Source organism: Accipiter gentilis, chromosome Z (assembly GCF_929443795.1).
Source record: "Accipiter gentilis chromosome Z, bAccGen1.1, whole genome shotgun sequence".
Taxonomy (NCBI): Eukaryota; Metazoa; Chordata; class Aves; order Accipitriformes; family Accipitridae; genus Astur; species Astur gentilis.
The window spans coordinates 59,219,754-59,234,850 of NC_064919.1; the positions used below are offsets into that span (position 1 = coordinate 59,219,754).

The 15,097-nt window shown below is 40.5% G+C and overlaps 1 protein-coding gene across 2 annotated transcripts in view; it reads right to left on the reverse strand.

The window, feature by feature from the left end:
• The window catches only part of DOCK8 (dedicator of cytokinesis 8), a 98,044-nt gene that overhangs the window by 54,627 nt on the left and 28,320 nt on the right, over positions 1–15,097 (reverse strand). For both annotated transcript variants that reach the window (XM_049795314.1, XM_049795313.1), the window contains exons 5-14: positions 12,924–13,047; positions 12,492–12,704; positions 11,862–11,947; positions 11,230–11,296; positions 10,828–10,977; positions 10,114–10,194; positions 9,133–9,292; positions 8,385–8,524; positions 8,059–8,152; positions 6,685–6,847 (exon numbers count right to left, since the gene is read on the reverse strand). In XM_049795314.1, coding sequence (XP_049651271.1) covers positions 6,685–6,847; positions 8,059–8,152; positions 8,385–8,524; positions 9,133–9,292; positions 10,114–10,194; positions 10,828–10,977; positions 11,230–11,296; positions 11,862–11,947; positions 12,492–12,704; positions 12,924–13,047 — 1,278 coding nt within the window. The remainder of the gene's footprint in view (positions 1–6,684; positions 6,848–8,058; positions 8,153–8,384; positions 8,525–9,132; positions 9,293–10,113; positions 10,195–10,827; positions 10,978–11,229; positions 11,297–11,861; positions 11,948–12,491; positions 12,705–12,923; positions 13,048–15,097) is intronic.

The window sequence follows — 15,097 nt, forward strand, 5'->3', positions numbered from 1 at the left end:
CTGAAAATAGAGTTTTCAAGGATCTGATTTATGATGTCAAATTACAATTAAACAAAATATTTTGAAGTACTGTCGTGGTTTAACCCCAGCCAGCAACTAAGCACCACGCAGCCGCTCACTCACTCCCCCCCTTATCCAGTGGGATGGGGGAGAAAATCAGGAAAAAAAGTAAAACTCCTGGGTTGAGATAAGAACGGTTTAATAGAACAGAAAAGAAGAAACTAATAATGATAATGATAACACTAATAAAATGACAACAGTAGTAATAAAAGGATTGGAATGTACAAATGATGTGCAGGGCAATAGCTCACCACCCGCCGACTGACACCCAGCTAGTCCCCCAGCGGCGATTCCGCACCCCCACTGCCCCCAGTTCCTATACTAGATGGGACATCCCATGGTATGGAATACACCGTTGGCCAGTTTGGGTCAGCTGCCCTGGCTGTGTCCTGTGCCAACTTTTTGTGCCCTGGCTGGGCATGAGAAGCTGGAAAATCCTTGACTATAGCCTGAACAATACTGAGCACCAACTGAAAACGTCAGTGTTATCAACATTCTTCGCATACTGAACTCAAAACATAGCACTGTACCGGCTACTAGGAAGACAGTTAACTCTATCCCAGCTGAAACCAGGACAAGTACCAAAAGACCCCCTCTAATTAAACCACTTGCATTTGTTTATGTTTTTAAAGCATAATAACACATTTCTTTAAAACTTTGCTTTCACCTGGAAGTTTAGACAAATCCATATTTTATTCAGAGTCTCTGCTCAGTGACTACACAGAAATCACCATTCCATGGTGGCATGTTTTCCTTTCTGCCTGTATTACATAATTAATGAAGTTTGTTATGAGCAGTCAGGTGTAATCTCACCTGAAAGCACTGTGACAAAGAAGCTGCCCATGGGAGAGGGGCATGTACTCCCAGAATCCTGTTTGTGTGGCTTTTGTTTTTATCTGAGTAAAAAGCAAAGAAAAATTAGGAAACCTTCCATGAAACCTCTTACTGCTGAGATAGTATAGTAGATGCCCAGGAAAGATTATGGAGCTTGGAAAAGAGCAGGCAGCTATTTGTGTTAGGATGAAATCATGTGTACTGAGGAGCAGAATAAATCAGGACACACTCACATCTCTGTCTGAAACTGCAGCAGCTAGCTTAAGCTGTTTCCTTCACCTGTGCACAACAGTGCAATCCTAATCTCTACTTTGTTTACTCTGAAAAAGAAGTTAGAAGTGCTAGCATCTCCAACCAGCACAAAACTAGAGCAATGGCCCTGTAGAAAATGCACAGGACTATGTGCTCTCTCCAGATCCCACGGGCAAAGAGGCAGAAAGGAGTAGATAATGCTGTGACGGCAGTAACAGACCATTATACACCAATAGCCTTTGCTCACTCAAAACTAGTAAAGGATGGGGTAGAATCATTGAAGAATAACTCAGAGATTTAGAATAGTCTGACTATTTTGTGCAAGATGTATTTTGTATATATCAAATTAACAAGTAAGGCTGTAATCAGAAAGGCACACAGTTGGCATTCATAGAGTAATGACACCCTGGAACAATTAGGCCTTTACATTTTGAGGATGCTTTGTGTGCATTGCCAGCTTGGCAAGAATAGTCAAGGTCCATCAGAGAGAAAAGAAACACTAAGGATAACTGGACCTAAGAAATGTAGGATGTGACTGATAAAAAGAAATATTCTGCTCCAGAAAGCATGGAAAGCCGGATGATTGCCAAAGCAGCATGAACTAAGGGAAAGGTAAAGGTGGCAGGGGGAGATCATGACCTCCAACTCAATTCCAGGCTGAAAAAACTTGCCCTCCACACCCACCTGCAAGGAGCATGCATGCTAATTTACATAGCAAGTGAGGCTAATTTAAATATAGCTAGCCAATAGTAGAAGAGATGGTGACTACTAACCAATGAATGTAAATTTAGGCGGGTTTTTACTGATCATGTAACAGAATGAATACATTGTTTTCCTTTGGTGTGGTGTGCTACCTTTGTGGAATTACCACCTAGCACCCATCTTTGTGCAAATATGAAATAAATAACATCTCTCCTGAGTGTGTGATTATTGGCTCGCTGCACACAAGGAAATGAATCCACTTTTCGGACAACAGAATGATTACCACCAAAGCAGAAGGCCTCCAGCTCACATTCCAGACTAAAGCAAGTCTGAGCACAGTGCCAAGTCATTTGCAATTAAATGAAGCAAAACAGCAAAGGAAAGTTTCCACCCCCTCCCCACCCTTTGAAAATCCCCTAAGTGTTAGGCACTTCCCCTATCTAAGACATGACTTTCTGTGCCTGGTTAAAAGGCATTGCCCTGAGCGATAGGACAAATCCCTCTTCCTCAGCACCAACATTTCACAGTGGCAGTAAGTGGCATCATTTTCATTTCTATTAAAATGATAAACAAACCTTAAATTATATGATTTTTCCTATTAAATATAGAAAGGTATTGAAAGAAATAAATCTTGGAATGTTTTGACATTTTCAGGGAACTATTTTTATTAAAGAAATGTAGGTACACAACAAAAAGAAGTGCTCAATTTCACAGTGCACAAAGAAAGTGGGCTGGCTGATCTCTCTGGCATAAATCAGAAATATCATAATTTAAAATAATGGCATTACACCAGTATAAAAACTAGCAAGAGTTAAGTTCGAAGACTGTAACAGAAGACTCTGCTGCTCCTATCACAAAGGAAAAAGCTATTATTTAAAAAAAAATAAATTTTCCTCTGAAATATCTTACATTGGGGAAAAAACACCCAAGTAAACAAAATCTGTATATTTCTTTTAAACATTCAGGAGAAGAACTGGAGCTAGATGTTTCATTAGCATTTGGACATGTGTAGAGGTATTAACTATGCCAGTAAGAGTTTACCAGCCTGTATTTTTATGTTTCCATTTATTTGTTATTCAAGTACTTCTCTACCCCTCCTACATTCATGGTAATGTTAATAGAAAACAGGTAATTATTTTATACATTTTTCATTCTTTTAATATCTAAATCTATAGCACTGGTAAAAAAAAGGGTTTGCAGACTTACAGTCAAAAATTAGGAAACATTAAATCACCTGTAACACACTAGAAGGCCATGACACTCAGCTATGATAAATGCTAGTTCATTGCATAATTAGGATGGTTCCACTTTTCAGATTAGAAGAAAAGGAATAAAATAGCATGAAACACTTGGTATCTGGCTCTGTTCAAATTCAGAATTACTTTGCATAGGTTAGTTTACTCTCTGGCCCAAAACAGTATTCACTATACAAAGAACTAAGCAAGGAAAATTGCATGATGGTTAAATTAAGCAAAGGGTAGGGAGGCTCTACAGAGGGATCTGGACAGGCTGGGTCAATGGGCCAAGGCCAATTGTATGAGGTTCAACAAGGCCAAGGGCCGCATCCTGCACTTGGGTCACAACAACCCCATGCAATGCTACAGGCTTGGGGAAGAGTGGCTGAAAAGCTGCTGGGTGGAAAAGGACCTGGGGATGTTGGTTGACAGCCAGCTGAATAGGAGCCAGCAGTGTGCCCAGGTGGCCAAGAAGGCCAACAGCATCCTGGCCTGCATCAGAAATAGTGTGGCCAGCACACAGGACTAGGGAAGTGATCGTTCCCCTGTACTCAGCGCTGGTGAGGCCACACCTCGAGTACTGTGTCCAGTTTTGGGCCCCTCACTACAAGAAAGACTTTGAGGTGCTGGAGTGTGTCCAGAGAAGGGCAACAAACCTGGTGAAGGGTCTAGAGCACAAGTCTTACATGAGGAGCAGCTGAGGGAATGGGGGTTGTTTAACCTGGAGAAAAGGAGACTCAGGGGAGACCTTATGGCTCTGTACAACCACCTGAAAGGAGGTTGTAGCATGGTGGGTGTTGGTGTCTTCTCCCAAGTAACAAGTGATAGGACAAGAGGAAAGAACCTGAAGGTGCAGCAGCGGAGGTTCAGACTGGATATTAGGAAAATTTTTTTTACCAAAAGGGTTATCAAGCATTGGAACAGGCTGCCCAGGGAAGTGGTTGTGTCACCATCCCTGGAGGTATTTAAAAAACTGTGTAGACGTTGAGCTTAGGAACATGGTTTAATGGTAGACTTGGCAGTGCTAGGTTCATGGTTGGACTCAATGATGTTAAACGTCTTTTCTAACCTAAATGATTTTATGATTCTGATTCTAAATACATTGGCCTACATTCCTTAAGTATGCTTTTGCTCACCAAACAGAGCACTGACATGATTATGTGGCAAAAGTGTCTCAGATGTGGTTAGGCAATTCTGGCTTGTGGAAAAAGGAAGTGCTTTCAATGGCACTGCGCAAACACAAGGGTTATTTCCTGGACCTCCCCCAAGTTCCAGAGTCTGCTGTTTCATGTTTGCAAAGCTGTCTCGTCTGAGTTTCTGGGGAGCTACTGCTGGAGTTCATAAACAGTTTCAGTTAGCAACTCTCCCTTCTTGCTCCAAACATGTTTGTTGTCACAAGGCAGTTGAAACATGACCTAGCACTTCTGCATTTTTTTTACCATTTCCCCAGTGTATCTAACTAAGTGTCTTTAGGGTTTTATTTGCGTATTAACTGATAGAGTTTACAGTTTACAGCATAACGCCACTTACGGCACGTCAGTGGTGTCATCACCATCGATTCCCTAATTAAGGTAAAGATTAATGAAGGCAGCTATTCTTTATAGATATTCTCTTCATTATTACCAATTAGGCTGGACAGATCCTGCTTTGTTTTGTTACAATGACTTTTACTTAAGGTGAAAATCAAAACAGAGCCTAAAAAGCCTGAAGAGCTTAAGCATGCTGGGTATTAACTCTCGCTCAAAGAGTGTAACTGTTGACTTACAGCAAGCGTTTCTTCTAATGTGGGTGTATGTATTCAATAGAGACACACTAGCAGCTGAAGGATAGTGTGGAGACTCCCAAACTTGCTTCAGGAGATGCACAAATTAATTTTCAGCATGGTGGCTTTGATATTTATGATGTCTGGCTGCAGAAGTTTACCTTGGTGAGAACTAAAGAGAGAATATTCTGTGCAGACTCCACTCTATTTCTAGCTCAGCAACACAGCAGTTGCTAATGCTTTTCATTTTCAAAAGCAGACCTTTAGACACTATGAGGCTGCACACTGGAGTTGACACATGCTACTCCTTACTGGGGCCAGAAAATGAACAGGAAAGTTAAAATTCTGTCTTAGTTCTTCATTTAAAAAGAAAAGGCATCATTACTCAAGTTCATTTATATTTGTACTTTCAACTGTGTAAAAACTACTTCCCCTATAGAAATGCCTGCATAAAACCCCTAAAAAGTTGGGGGTGGGGAAGACATTCACTTCTATCTTTGATACACAAAGAAGACAAAGTACCATAACACTGCATTTTAGCATTCTGGTGCCAAGAGTGCAAAGAAACTGCCCTCAGAAGTTTTAATATCACAGATTCATGGCACAGCCAAGGAATAACTCCTCCAAAACTTATAATGAGGCTCTATCCAAACTGGCTTACTTACTCATTTCCCTGCTGACACCACATTGCAAGTTATTATTGTAAGGTAAGATGCCACTTCCTCTTTTTGCTATCCCTAAAAGCTGAGACCCAAATTCAGGTGTCACCAACAGCCCCACTGGCTCTCCACTTTCCCATGAAGGTGTGGAGCACCTCCCTAGCCTTGTAGTTCTGAGTTGTATGAACCACAAGTCTTGCCCTTTCCTTATCCCCTCCTGGGTGGAGTCAGGTGAGTGGGTGGGAGAGCTGGCTCTTTGCTAATCTCTGCTGCAAGAAGTGAATAAGATTTATATCCCTTTATTCAGCTTCTGCATTCTGTGATTCCTTACTGATAGTCACATCTTTGCCACTAATGCAATTCAGTACCTAGCTACTGTTTTAGGGATCAGAAAAGTCCCTTAGAATAGCGCCAACTACTGTTGTTAAGAAGTACTATGCTTCACTTTCATGCCTCTACTAACACAATGGTCACATGAAAGCTAGTATTTCTGTATCTATAATACTGTGAAACACTCTTTTTGAATTATTGCTAGTTAGCTATTACTGATATCACTGCTCATTAGCACTACCATGCTGCACAAACATGTTGAAGCACATTCTTTTGATATTCTTTTCTTCTTGGAGACTCAGATGTGCCAGACCACTAAGAAATTACGAGAATTGCTCAGTTGCATGCTACTGAACACTGTGGTGTCCTCGGAACAACCAGAATAGAACAGACTTAAGAAAAGAAATGACATAGCCTAGAGTCCTTGTTCATGGTGAAAAAGGACATGAGGCAACACATTACTTGCTCAGATGCTCAGATGCCTCAAATTAACAGCAGAAATCACCCAGCACGAACATCTACCAAAACTGTTAAAAATGATAATAAGATCTACTGGCAAAAAAAAACCAGAAAAGGAAAGAGATATATATGTATGCCAAGTCAACGAGAGCTGTTAGGGAGTTTTTTGGACGTTTTAGAAAAATTTTCGAAGGACAACTTAATTAGATTAGTAAATACACTGTAGAACATCCTGCAGGTGTTTTATCTTGTAATGGCTAGTAAGATTAAATCATCAGCCTTTAATATTTTTTCAAAATATTTTTAGTTTCTATTTCTGAAACAATAAAATCTAAATCACTATTTTTGAAAATGAATCTTACAAAATTAAAAATTATATGTTATTTCTTACCTATAAATGGTATGGGGAACATACACTTCTCTAATTGGGAATTCCAAAATCTCTTTGTGAGGACGATTACGGTTTTCTGGAAATGGCTTCACTGGTAGTAATTCTGGTGTCAGACAATAACCAAGGTTTTCTGGAGCTGGGGAAATCTCCAGTTTAAGTGTTCCTTTAGAAAAAATTACAAAATCTCAGCAAAAGTATAAAAAAGAGCCAAAGTATAATAAAACAAAAATGAAAAAAATATGTGAGATTAGATAGCAGCAGTGCAAAAATAAGAACTAGACCTTCGGCTTGAAGGCTGCATGAGAATGAAAACACAGGTGTATAAAAATACACAGGAAGTAACCTACACACATCCCTACACATCAGGCCAATATATATAACTGTTTATGTCTACCCTATACGATTTCAAAGAAACAGGAAAGAAGGAAAGAATACTATATGCTGTGCTGATGTTCTAGTATTTTTCACACACGAATAACATAAAATTTGTCTGGGAGACAAATAAAAGTTAAAAGGGCTGCTGTCTAATACAGTTCTGTCATGTCCCGTCCCGTCCCCCTGTCATCCCCCCCCCCCCCCCCCCCCCCCCCCCTCCGCCTGAGATTCTGCTCTGATTAATCTCTGTTTAAGTAGACACCACCCACCAGGAAAGCCAGGCTTGCTGTGGTGAGCAGTTAAACAGTTAATACTGATAACATTTACCCAAGTATAACTAGACTTTCAATTTAAATTCTCTCTTTTGATAAGTGAAAACCATTCGGGGAACTCAAACTTGTCATTTCTGGCAATCAGCTAAAAAGGCAAAACAGCTTTGCAGTGGGTTCATGTTTTTTAAAGTTCCTCTACAACCCAGAAGAGCTTGAGCTGTAATTCATGTAACAAGAAAAAATAAGCTGGTCAGGTTTTTGACAGTAGCTAAACACTATCTCTGCTTCTCTACTTTGTCAACTAGCACTGACCCAAATACCCAAATAAGATTAAATGTGTACAAATTTTAATTTCCCTCTGTAAAATATGATCCATTTAAAAACACTGCAGGGAAGCAGCAAGGAACTTACAAAGTTGCTTTAAAGCACTGTCTTCAAACAGTTTGAATAAGAACAAAAGACATCCAGTAGATACACTGTAAGTTATGCAGGAAAGCAAATAATTTTAAGATATCAAGTTAAATATAGATCTCCATACTCACTCATACAGAAAAAAAACCTCAAAAGCATTTGTGCTCAGGTGGACACTGGGAACGCAGGAAGTTCCACAACAGGACATACTATAGACTTAAAACCCAAGGTAATTCTATTTTGGGGTTGGAATTTACTAGACAATCCAGAGGACAAAAACACATATATCTTTTTCCATCCAAAATTAATTACATACCTGGTAAAGTCTTAATTCTTCTCTGCAAGGAAGATGATCTTTTGAAATCAGCTAAAAATTTGAAGAGATCTTCGTCACTGAGCCTGTCTCCTTCCTACCAGGAGAAAGACAAAAATCAGTACCTTCATAACAATACTCCATAACACCAAGAAAAGCTTCTGAGTGAACCATGTCCTTGAGGCATGCAAAGCAAGTGGGTTACTGACTACCTGACAGCAGTTATCCTTCGTCCCCACACGAACATCACTGGTAACCTTCCCCAACACAGTTCACATTACATAGATGAAAAATATCTTAGGCAATTAGAAATAAAGAGCATCCAGTACCTGTTTAAAGAAGGTGTTGAGGGTTAGAGAGATTCTTTTGAAGTTTGACGCTGGATAGCTGTCTTCTGAGCTGAGACTTCTCTCAGAAAGTCTTCTTGCCTGTAGCAGTGTTGCCCTCTTGTCACTAGTGGATCCTTTCCCTTCGAAGGGGAATTAAATGAAACATCAGCTTGCTTTGTGTTGCTTCAGTACAAGGACTATCAGAATACACTAGAAATCCACAACTTCCCAGCAACATCAGAGGACAGAGAGAGTACCTAAAACTTTCCACTACTTTTATTTCAGATTATGTGAAACAGCGGAATGCCTGAACACACCTAGTTAAGTGACATTATTTCTGCTGCAGAGCAGAAGTTCATTCAAATTTTTAGTTCATGGGTTATAAAGCACATTGGTCAATGCTGTTGACCAATGGTCCTATGTACTCTAGAAACCAAGATGATAGGTATTTTGATCGCCCTGTATTGCAAATGAACTCCATATGGCAAAGGCAGTTTTTCTTCTACAAAGCCAGTGTTCAATGAAAATTAGGCCTAAACCACAAAATAATATTTAGCATACATAAAAATAAATATGCAGAGATGAAACAGTGAGCATATTAAGCAGTGTCTGTAGCACTGAAAAGGCAGGCTAAGACGTGACTTTGAATCTGTTGTTCACTCTTGATGCCAGAGTAAATAACATTCTTTCCTATGCACTGTCCTACTGAAAAGTCACTTTACATTAGTTGAAAAAGTTAGACAGCTACCATTTAAACCTTCAGCCTCAGGTATTTCTCGTTCAAGTGTTGAAAGGTTGAAGAAATTAGCTAGGCCTATGGGAATCCAGGCAAATGGCATTCTGTATTTCCCCAGCCGCTGACAAAAGGATTCAGCTTGGGCTTTCAGTTTTTCAATCTTCTCTTTTGTCTAAGACAAAGAAAATAATGACTGTTTAAAAGGCAGTAAGTTATTTTAATGCTACTATAGATAAAAAATGGAAATTACATATTTACAGTTCAGTAAGTAATTTGCATTCTTATCTCTCTGGTTTTCTTGCTACATTACTGTCAGGGTCATAGCTGTTTTGATTTGTACATTCACTTCTCAGCTCTTTTCAATGAGTTCATTTTCATTATAGAAAAGGAGAACGCAGATCTTTTCGCAGTGGCCCTCAAGCCCAGCATGAACAATCACCACGAAATGTTAGCAGCTTTTAGTTCCTTCATCAGATACAGAAACAGTGTTCTGCTGAAAGCAGTATCCTAAAAGTAAGAGAAGTGTGAAAGTCCAGCAATCATTGTTAAGTCTGTTCCAGGGGGGGTAAGTGATCCTGAATTCCTTGAACAGAGCTCATGTTATCTGTGGATGACAGCACTGAGCTGGCCACATACATGCTACAACAGGTTGTTTGCCCATCCAAATCAATAACATGTCTCTGAGGTACAACTATTTCTGCTAACTCCACATTGCATTGCCATCTCCTTTGCTCACCCCTGTCTGCTTTGTGACTGAAGACTCTGTCAGTATTGATTTCCAAAAGGGTCAGCAATGAAAGCGCACCTTGCCTTCTCACAACTTCTTCCTGTTGGCTACAGACGCCAGACTGCTTGCACCATGGATGCACCAACTGGCTTCCTCCCCAGTGTACTTGGGATTTTGTCCTATTCCAAAGGGTCTGCTCCTTCTCTGTTTTTTTTTCTTGTGCATGCATATTTTGATCTAATCACTCTTTATAGTTATTTACTTACCTTGCCAGCCTCGCTTTCTTTAAGAACCATGTAGGGCTCTGCACAGTCTCCGATTTCTCCTTGCTGAAGCACTTTTTCTATCTACAAAAAGCAGTAAAATAAGACACTAAAAAAAAAAAATATCACCCAAACAGTAACATGTTGCTTCTCTAGCAATACAAAAGAGCCTGCCTAAATCTGCAATATAGAATTCTAAAAAATGTCTTTATGGAGTAACCAAATCTAAACCTTCTCCTAGTTTTCCATCTGGTTTGTTACAAAGCAGAAAAGACGTATGTCACAACACTGTCAATCAGGTACTGCTGCATTTTCACTAAAATCAGGAAAATTAACACATTCCAAATGAAGTGGTTCAGGCTAACTCAGTGTTAGAATTAAATAAACAAAATTATGCAAAGGACACTAAACCAAACCCCCAAAACCTCCACAGAATGTAATTAAAATTTTAAAAAATGGCTTATTTCACTTTAGTTTAGATTTCCCTTAGGCAGAGATAGGAAATTCTAAATACTTAGTAGAACTAGAACACAGGGTATCAACAGAACTTCTTAGCTTGGGAGTGAGATATACCAGTGCACACCAGCACATGTACTATTAAAAACTGTAAGAATTCATCTCAGCTACAGGAAACTCATGTTTGTCAGCTCCATGAACTCAGACAACAGGCACAGCTGGGAACAGGAAGAGCAGCGTTGAAGTTGCACTGTAACATACCTTTATTACTAGGTATATATCTGACGAGGGATAAGTGACAGAAAATACTGCCGATCTTGCCTGAGTAGACAAGTCAATGGAGGGTGTATGAGAACGCAAGAATCCTCTTAATGAATCAGGGTTGAGGTCACAATGAAAATTTTCTGAGATCTTGAAAAGAAAAGGAATTAAAATGTACTGCAACGCAAAAATGCATCAAATTTTATTTTAAAGTAAGTCAAAAGTAGTAACTAGAACTACAAAATAAACAATTGCAAGCATGTGACTTTGACTGAATAAAAAGAATCCTGGATGAGACCACACGTGTGAAAAAGTTGCATGTTTTTTGTAAGTTTTCCTAACTTATTACTCCAGAGATAAAACCCCAAGCCAAATGAACAAAAATACTGTTTGCACACTTACCTTTTTTCTTTCTTTTATATCATAGAGAGCTATGCATGCAAACAAAGGTTCAATCTCTATATCAAACCTGTTAAGGAAAGACACACAGGACACTGATTAATACTGCACTCTTATGACTCTGTATAATAAAAACCTGAAAGGGTGGTATTTCTACTGGCACTTCCATTAGAAAATAAGGAGAAATATTTAGTTCCAGACCTCAGCTCTCTCAAAATCTGGAGGATTTTTTTATTAGTGCCTTTTATTAGATGATTCCAAGAGGAAAAGAAGGGAAGTAAACTGCACGCAATGCATTTTCTGAATTTGTCAGAAAGGTGGTCTCAGATATCAGTTAAAAACGATCGTATCTTTCTTGAATTTTTTTTCTGTTTGTCAAGTCCAGTAGCGTGTACAGAGACTAATCTAGTTTGCTGGAAATACATAATTTGGGCTCATTCCCAACTCCTTTTCAACCTATCAAGTTAGAGACTTCTGTAATGATGGATAGAAATAGTCCTCTGCTACACTACAAAAGAACAAGCACGCATGTAAACACTTGCTGAACAGGACAGCTGTAGTGGTGTAGCAGGATCGGCAGCAGTACACTGGTATGAACTGAGAAATGGTGAGTGAGGCCTGTGAAGGATACTTACTTTAGAGTCTGCAGCTTCACCAAAATCCTGTTGCCCAGATGTTCATTTGGGCGATCTGGCACTGGCCGTATCTCCACTGCATCCTCCTATCATTAAACAGCTATTGTAGTCATACTCAATTAAAGCAACTGTAAATTTGCATACATACATAAGACCTTTACGTGATGTTAACTGGGCCGCTGCTACAGACTAGCACCTTCCCCCACTCAGCAGGCATTCCGTCTCTTCAGAGATGAAAGAAAATTGATTTATATTTCTGAATATTTACGCCTCTGACCCCCACCTGGCATTTACACTGAATATTTACGCTTGTGGCCCCCAAGCAAGCGTTACAGTGAAGGCTAACACCCTGACACAACCGCATCACCACCACGTGGCTTGACACACACTGAGAGGGGTATAACAGAGCCCCAGGCACCACCACCAGTCCCAGTACAGCCCCCTGAATGCGCGTTCCAGATAGCTGACAGGAGCCCATGGTGACATGCCTTCACCGTGTTATTATCCAAGGGAGACACATATCCAGGCCACAAAGCCTGTTTTTTGACTGGGGTGCAGCTTTAACCACCTTAAACATGCCGGGACAGCCAGCTGAGGAAGGCTTGTGGGCCAGTCAGCCTCCAAGCTCACCTCATCCACGGAGGGGTAGAGGGCGAGGAGCTCGGCGTGCCGGTTGGTGCGCCGCGCCTCCTCGTTCTGCCTCTCAAACTCCTCGGCGCTGACGTGCCGCAGCAGGTTTTCCAGGCGGGGGTCCGGCTGCAGGCTGCGCAGGTCGAAGTCGGAGGAGGCGAGGGTCGTCCTCGAGGCCTCCTCGGGGAGCGCGGGGACGGGTCGGGGCCCCGCCTGTTGGAAAACGACAAAAAGGCGAGCTGTGGCTTGGACACTCAGGGATCACGAAACACCTCTTGCTTGTCTGGCACAGCGGGCCTTAAGGCCACCTCTGCCATGAGGCCTAATGGCAAGCACGGCTCTCCGCTTGACGCCATTACAGAGATCCTAGGATGCTTCCTTTGAGGAAAGCTGCTACATTTGATCGCTTTTCCCAAAGTGAAGAAAATGTACCTGGAAATTTCCATCACCAGAATCCAGTGTTTCCGATTCAAATGTTTGTTTTTGAAGTGTCTTGTGAAAATCTTTTCGGGATCCCTTGTTTTTCAGGCTACAAGTATCTGAATTCCCTTGGTTCCTTTTGCAGAGAAGCCCACGCAAGTCGGGACAGCATCAGGAGGAGTTAAGGGAAAATAAAACAGAAAAGACAACTTTAAAAAGATGTTAAGCAACTGGAAACATTATTGGGCAAAGGAGCAGCATAGCACAGCTTTTATGAAAAAAAGAGGCATTTCACAACATTTAATTGTTTTATCACACCACTGCAGCTCTATCATGTATATTAAGAATGGTTTTAAAAGGAAGAAAATTCATTCAGATCACTTTTGCACAGACTGTGAGCCTGAGGCAGCAGCAAAACCTGACCTAGGTACAAATTCAGCTCTGAGCTCCTCAGACACAGCAATTATTTCAGTCACCTTAAGAACATGGATCCGGATTGCTTATCTCTTGGCTGGCTCTTTGCTCCTGCAATTATATATCAAGGAGCTTACCGCTCTTCTCCTGGACCTAGCTGGTATCCCAAGGTAATGACATATAACTATCTAGGCCTTTCAAACAGTGCCTGTTTTTGAAGAGGGCTATTGCGATGGCACAATGTAAGCCTCTGTGCTGGCAACTTCCCAAGATTTTGCAGTGAGGTACCAATGTCAAGTTACATTTTTGTGGCAGATGAAGAAACCAGCAGGTACCTTGAAAAAGATACCAGATGCATCAAGAGCTCTTTTTCTTCCACTTTAGCATGCAATTTGCAAAATCCTGTGATGGCCTTTTTGCAATCAGCCTTCTTAGTTACAGTATCCTGCTTCGTTCATTTTCCCTTCTGTAACACTCCCAAAGCAACGTCTAAACCTCTAAGTACTTTCATAAAGATGCCACGATAAGCAATTATTGATCAGGGAGACATCTTTTTATTACATTTTGGGAGTAACTGAATTATATGCTCCGATGTGTTCTAATTTTAATTGTTTGCATTTTAATAATTTACCAGTTCACTGCAAATGAAAACTGAAGTCATAAAAGAGACAATCCCAGCTCTCCTTGGATGTGACCTTGTTTTGGAACTGCCTTAATCATCCAGAAGATGAAAGACAGAAATTCTGCACAAGTTTAAGACATTTCAGCATTCAAAAGAGGTTTTGTTGATAATTTTTTCAGTACCTTTGGTGGCAAACAAATGATTAATAGAGAGATTTATGCACCTGAGACCACACTTGCCCTGTGGTGTACAAGATACACTAGAGATGCCTTTCCCCTAAGGTATTCCTGGAAAATTTATTTATATTGTTTCTTTATTTTGAAAAGCATGGTAGCAATTAAAACTCTGGCAAACCCTGCTTTTAGTGCACATGTCAATTTAATGGCCACAGACTGAATTAAGAAAATGGGACAAGAAAAAGGAGCAAAGGACAACTGAAAGGAGAAACTGACAGGCACAGGACCAAGCCTCCCATTCAGCTTCTGGCAAAAACACATGGACCCCTCAGCTGTGTCCAGCCCCTCTGTCATATACCTCTCTGCCTTTGGGCACGAGGACCACCTCTGCTCATGCCACCCACTGAAGACTCTTCAATCTCCTGTTCTGAACCTTCATGTCCACGAAAGGATTAAAATCACATACACACTCCTCTCATCCATAGTTCACCAGACCATATGTCCAGCAACCTGTCCTTTGTCTCCCAAGTAGGCAACTACAGTTTTTCCAGCCTTTCTCAAAACAATGGAAAGCCTTCTACAACTATTTTTTCTACAACTTCACTCTTGATGTCTTGTCTTCCTCTCATATCTGTTTCGAGAATGGTGTCCAAGTGTAACATGAGACTCCCAATAACAATCTATCACTGGTTTATGTGACACTGCAGCATATTTTACTCTGTCTTGTTCTTTGCAATTTTTAATAACTTGCTTGCTTTGTTAGGCACAGCCATCAAAGCTCAGCTCTCTGGCAAGGCCCTTCATCATGTTTACCACAGACTCAACTGCTCAATAAAGTTCTTGAATGCAAATTTGCCTTACCTGAATGAATGAAATAGTAAAACACACGACAAATCTTTTCATGCATGTATTTCTACTGCTCCATTCACTTTTCTACAAGCACACATAAGTGCAAAAATAGCTATGTTCTATTT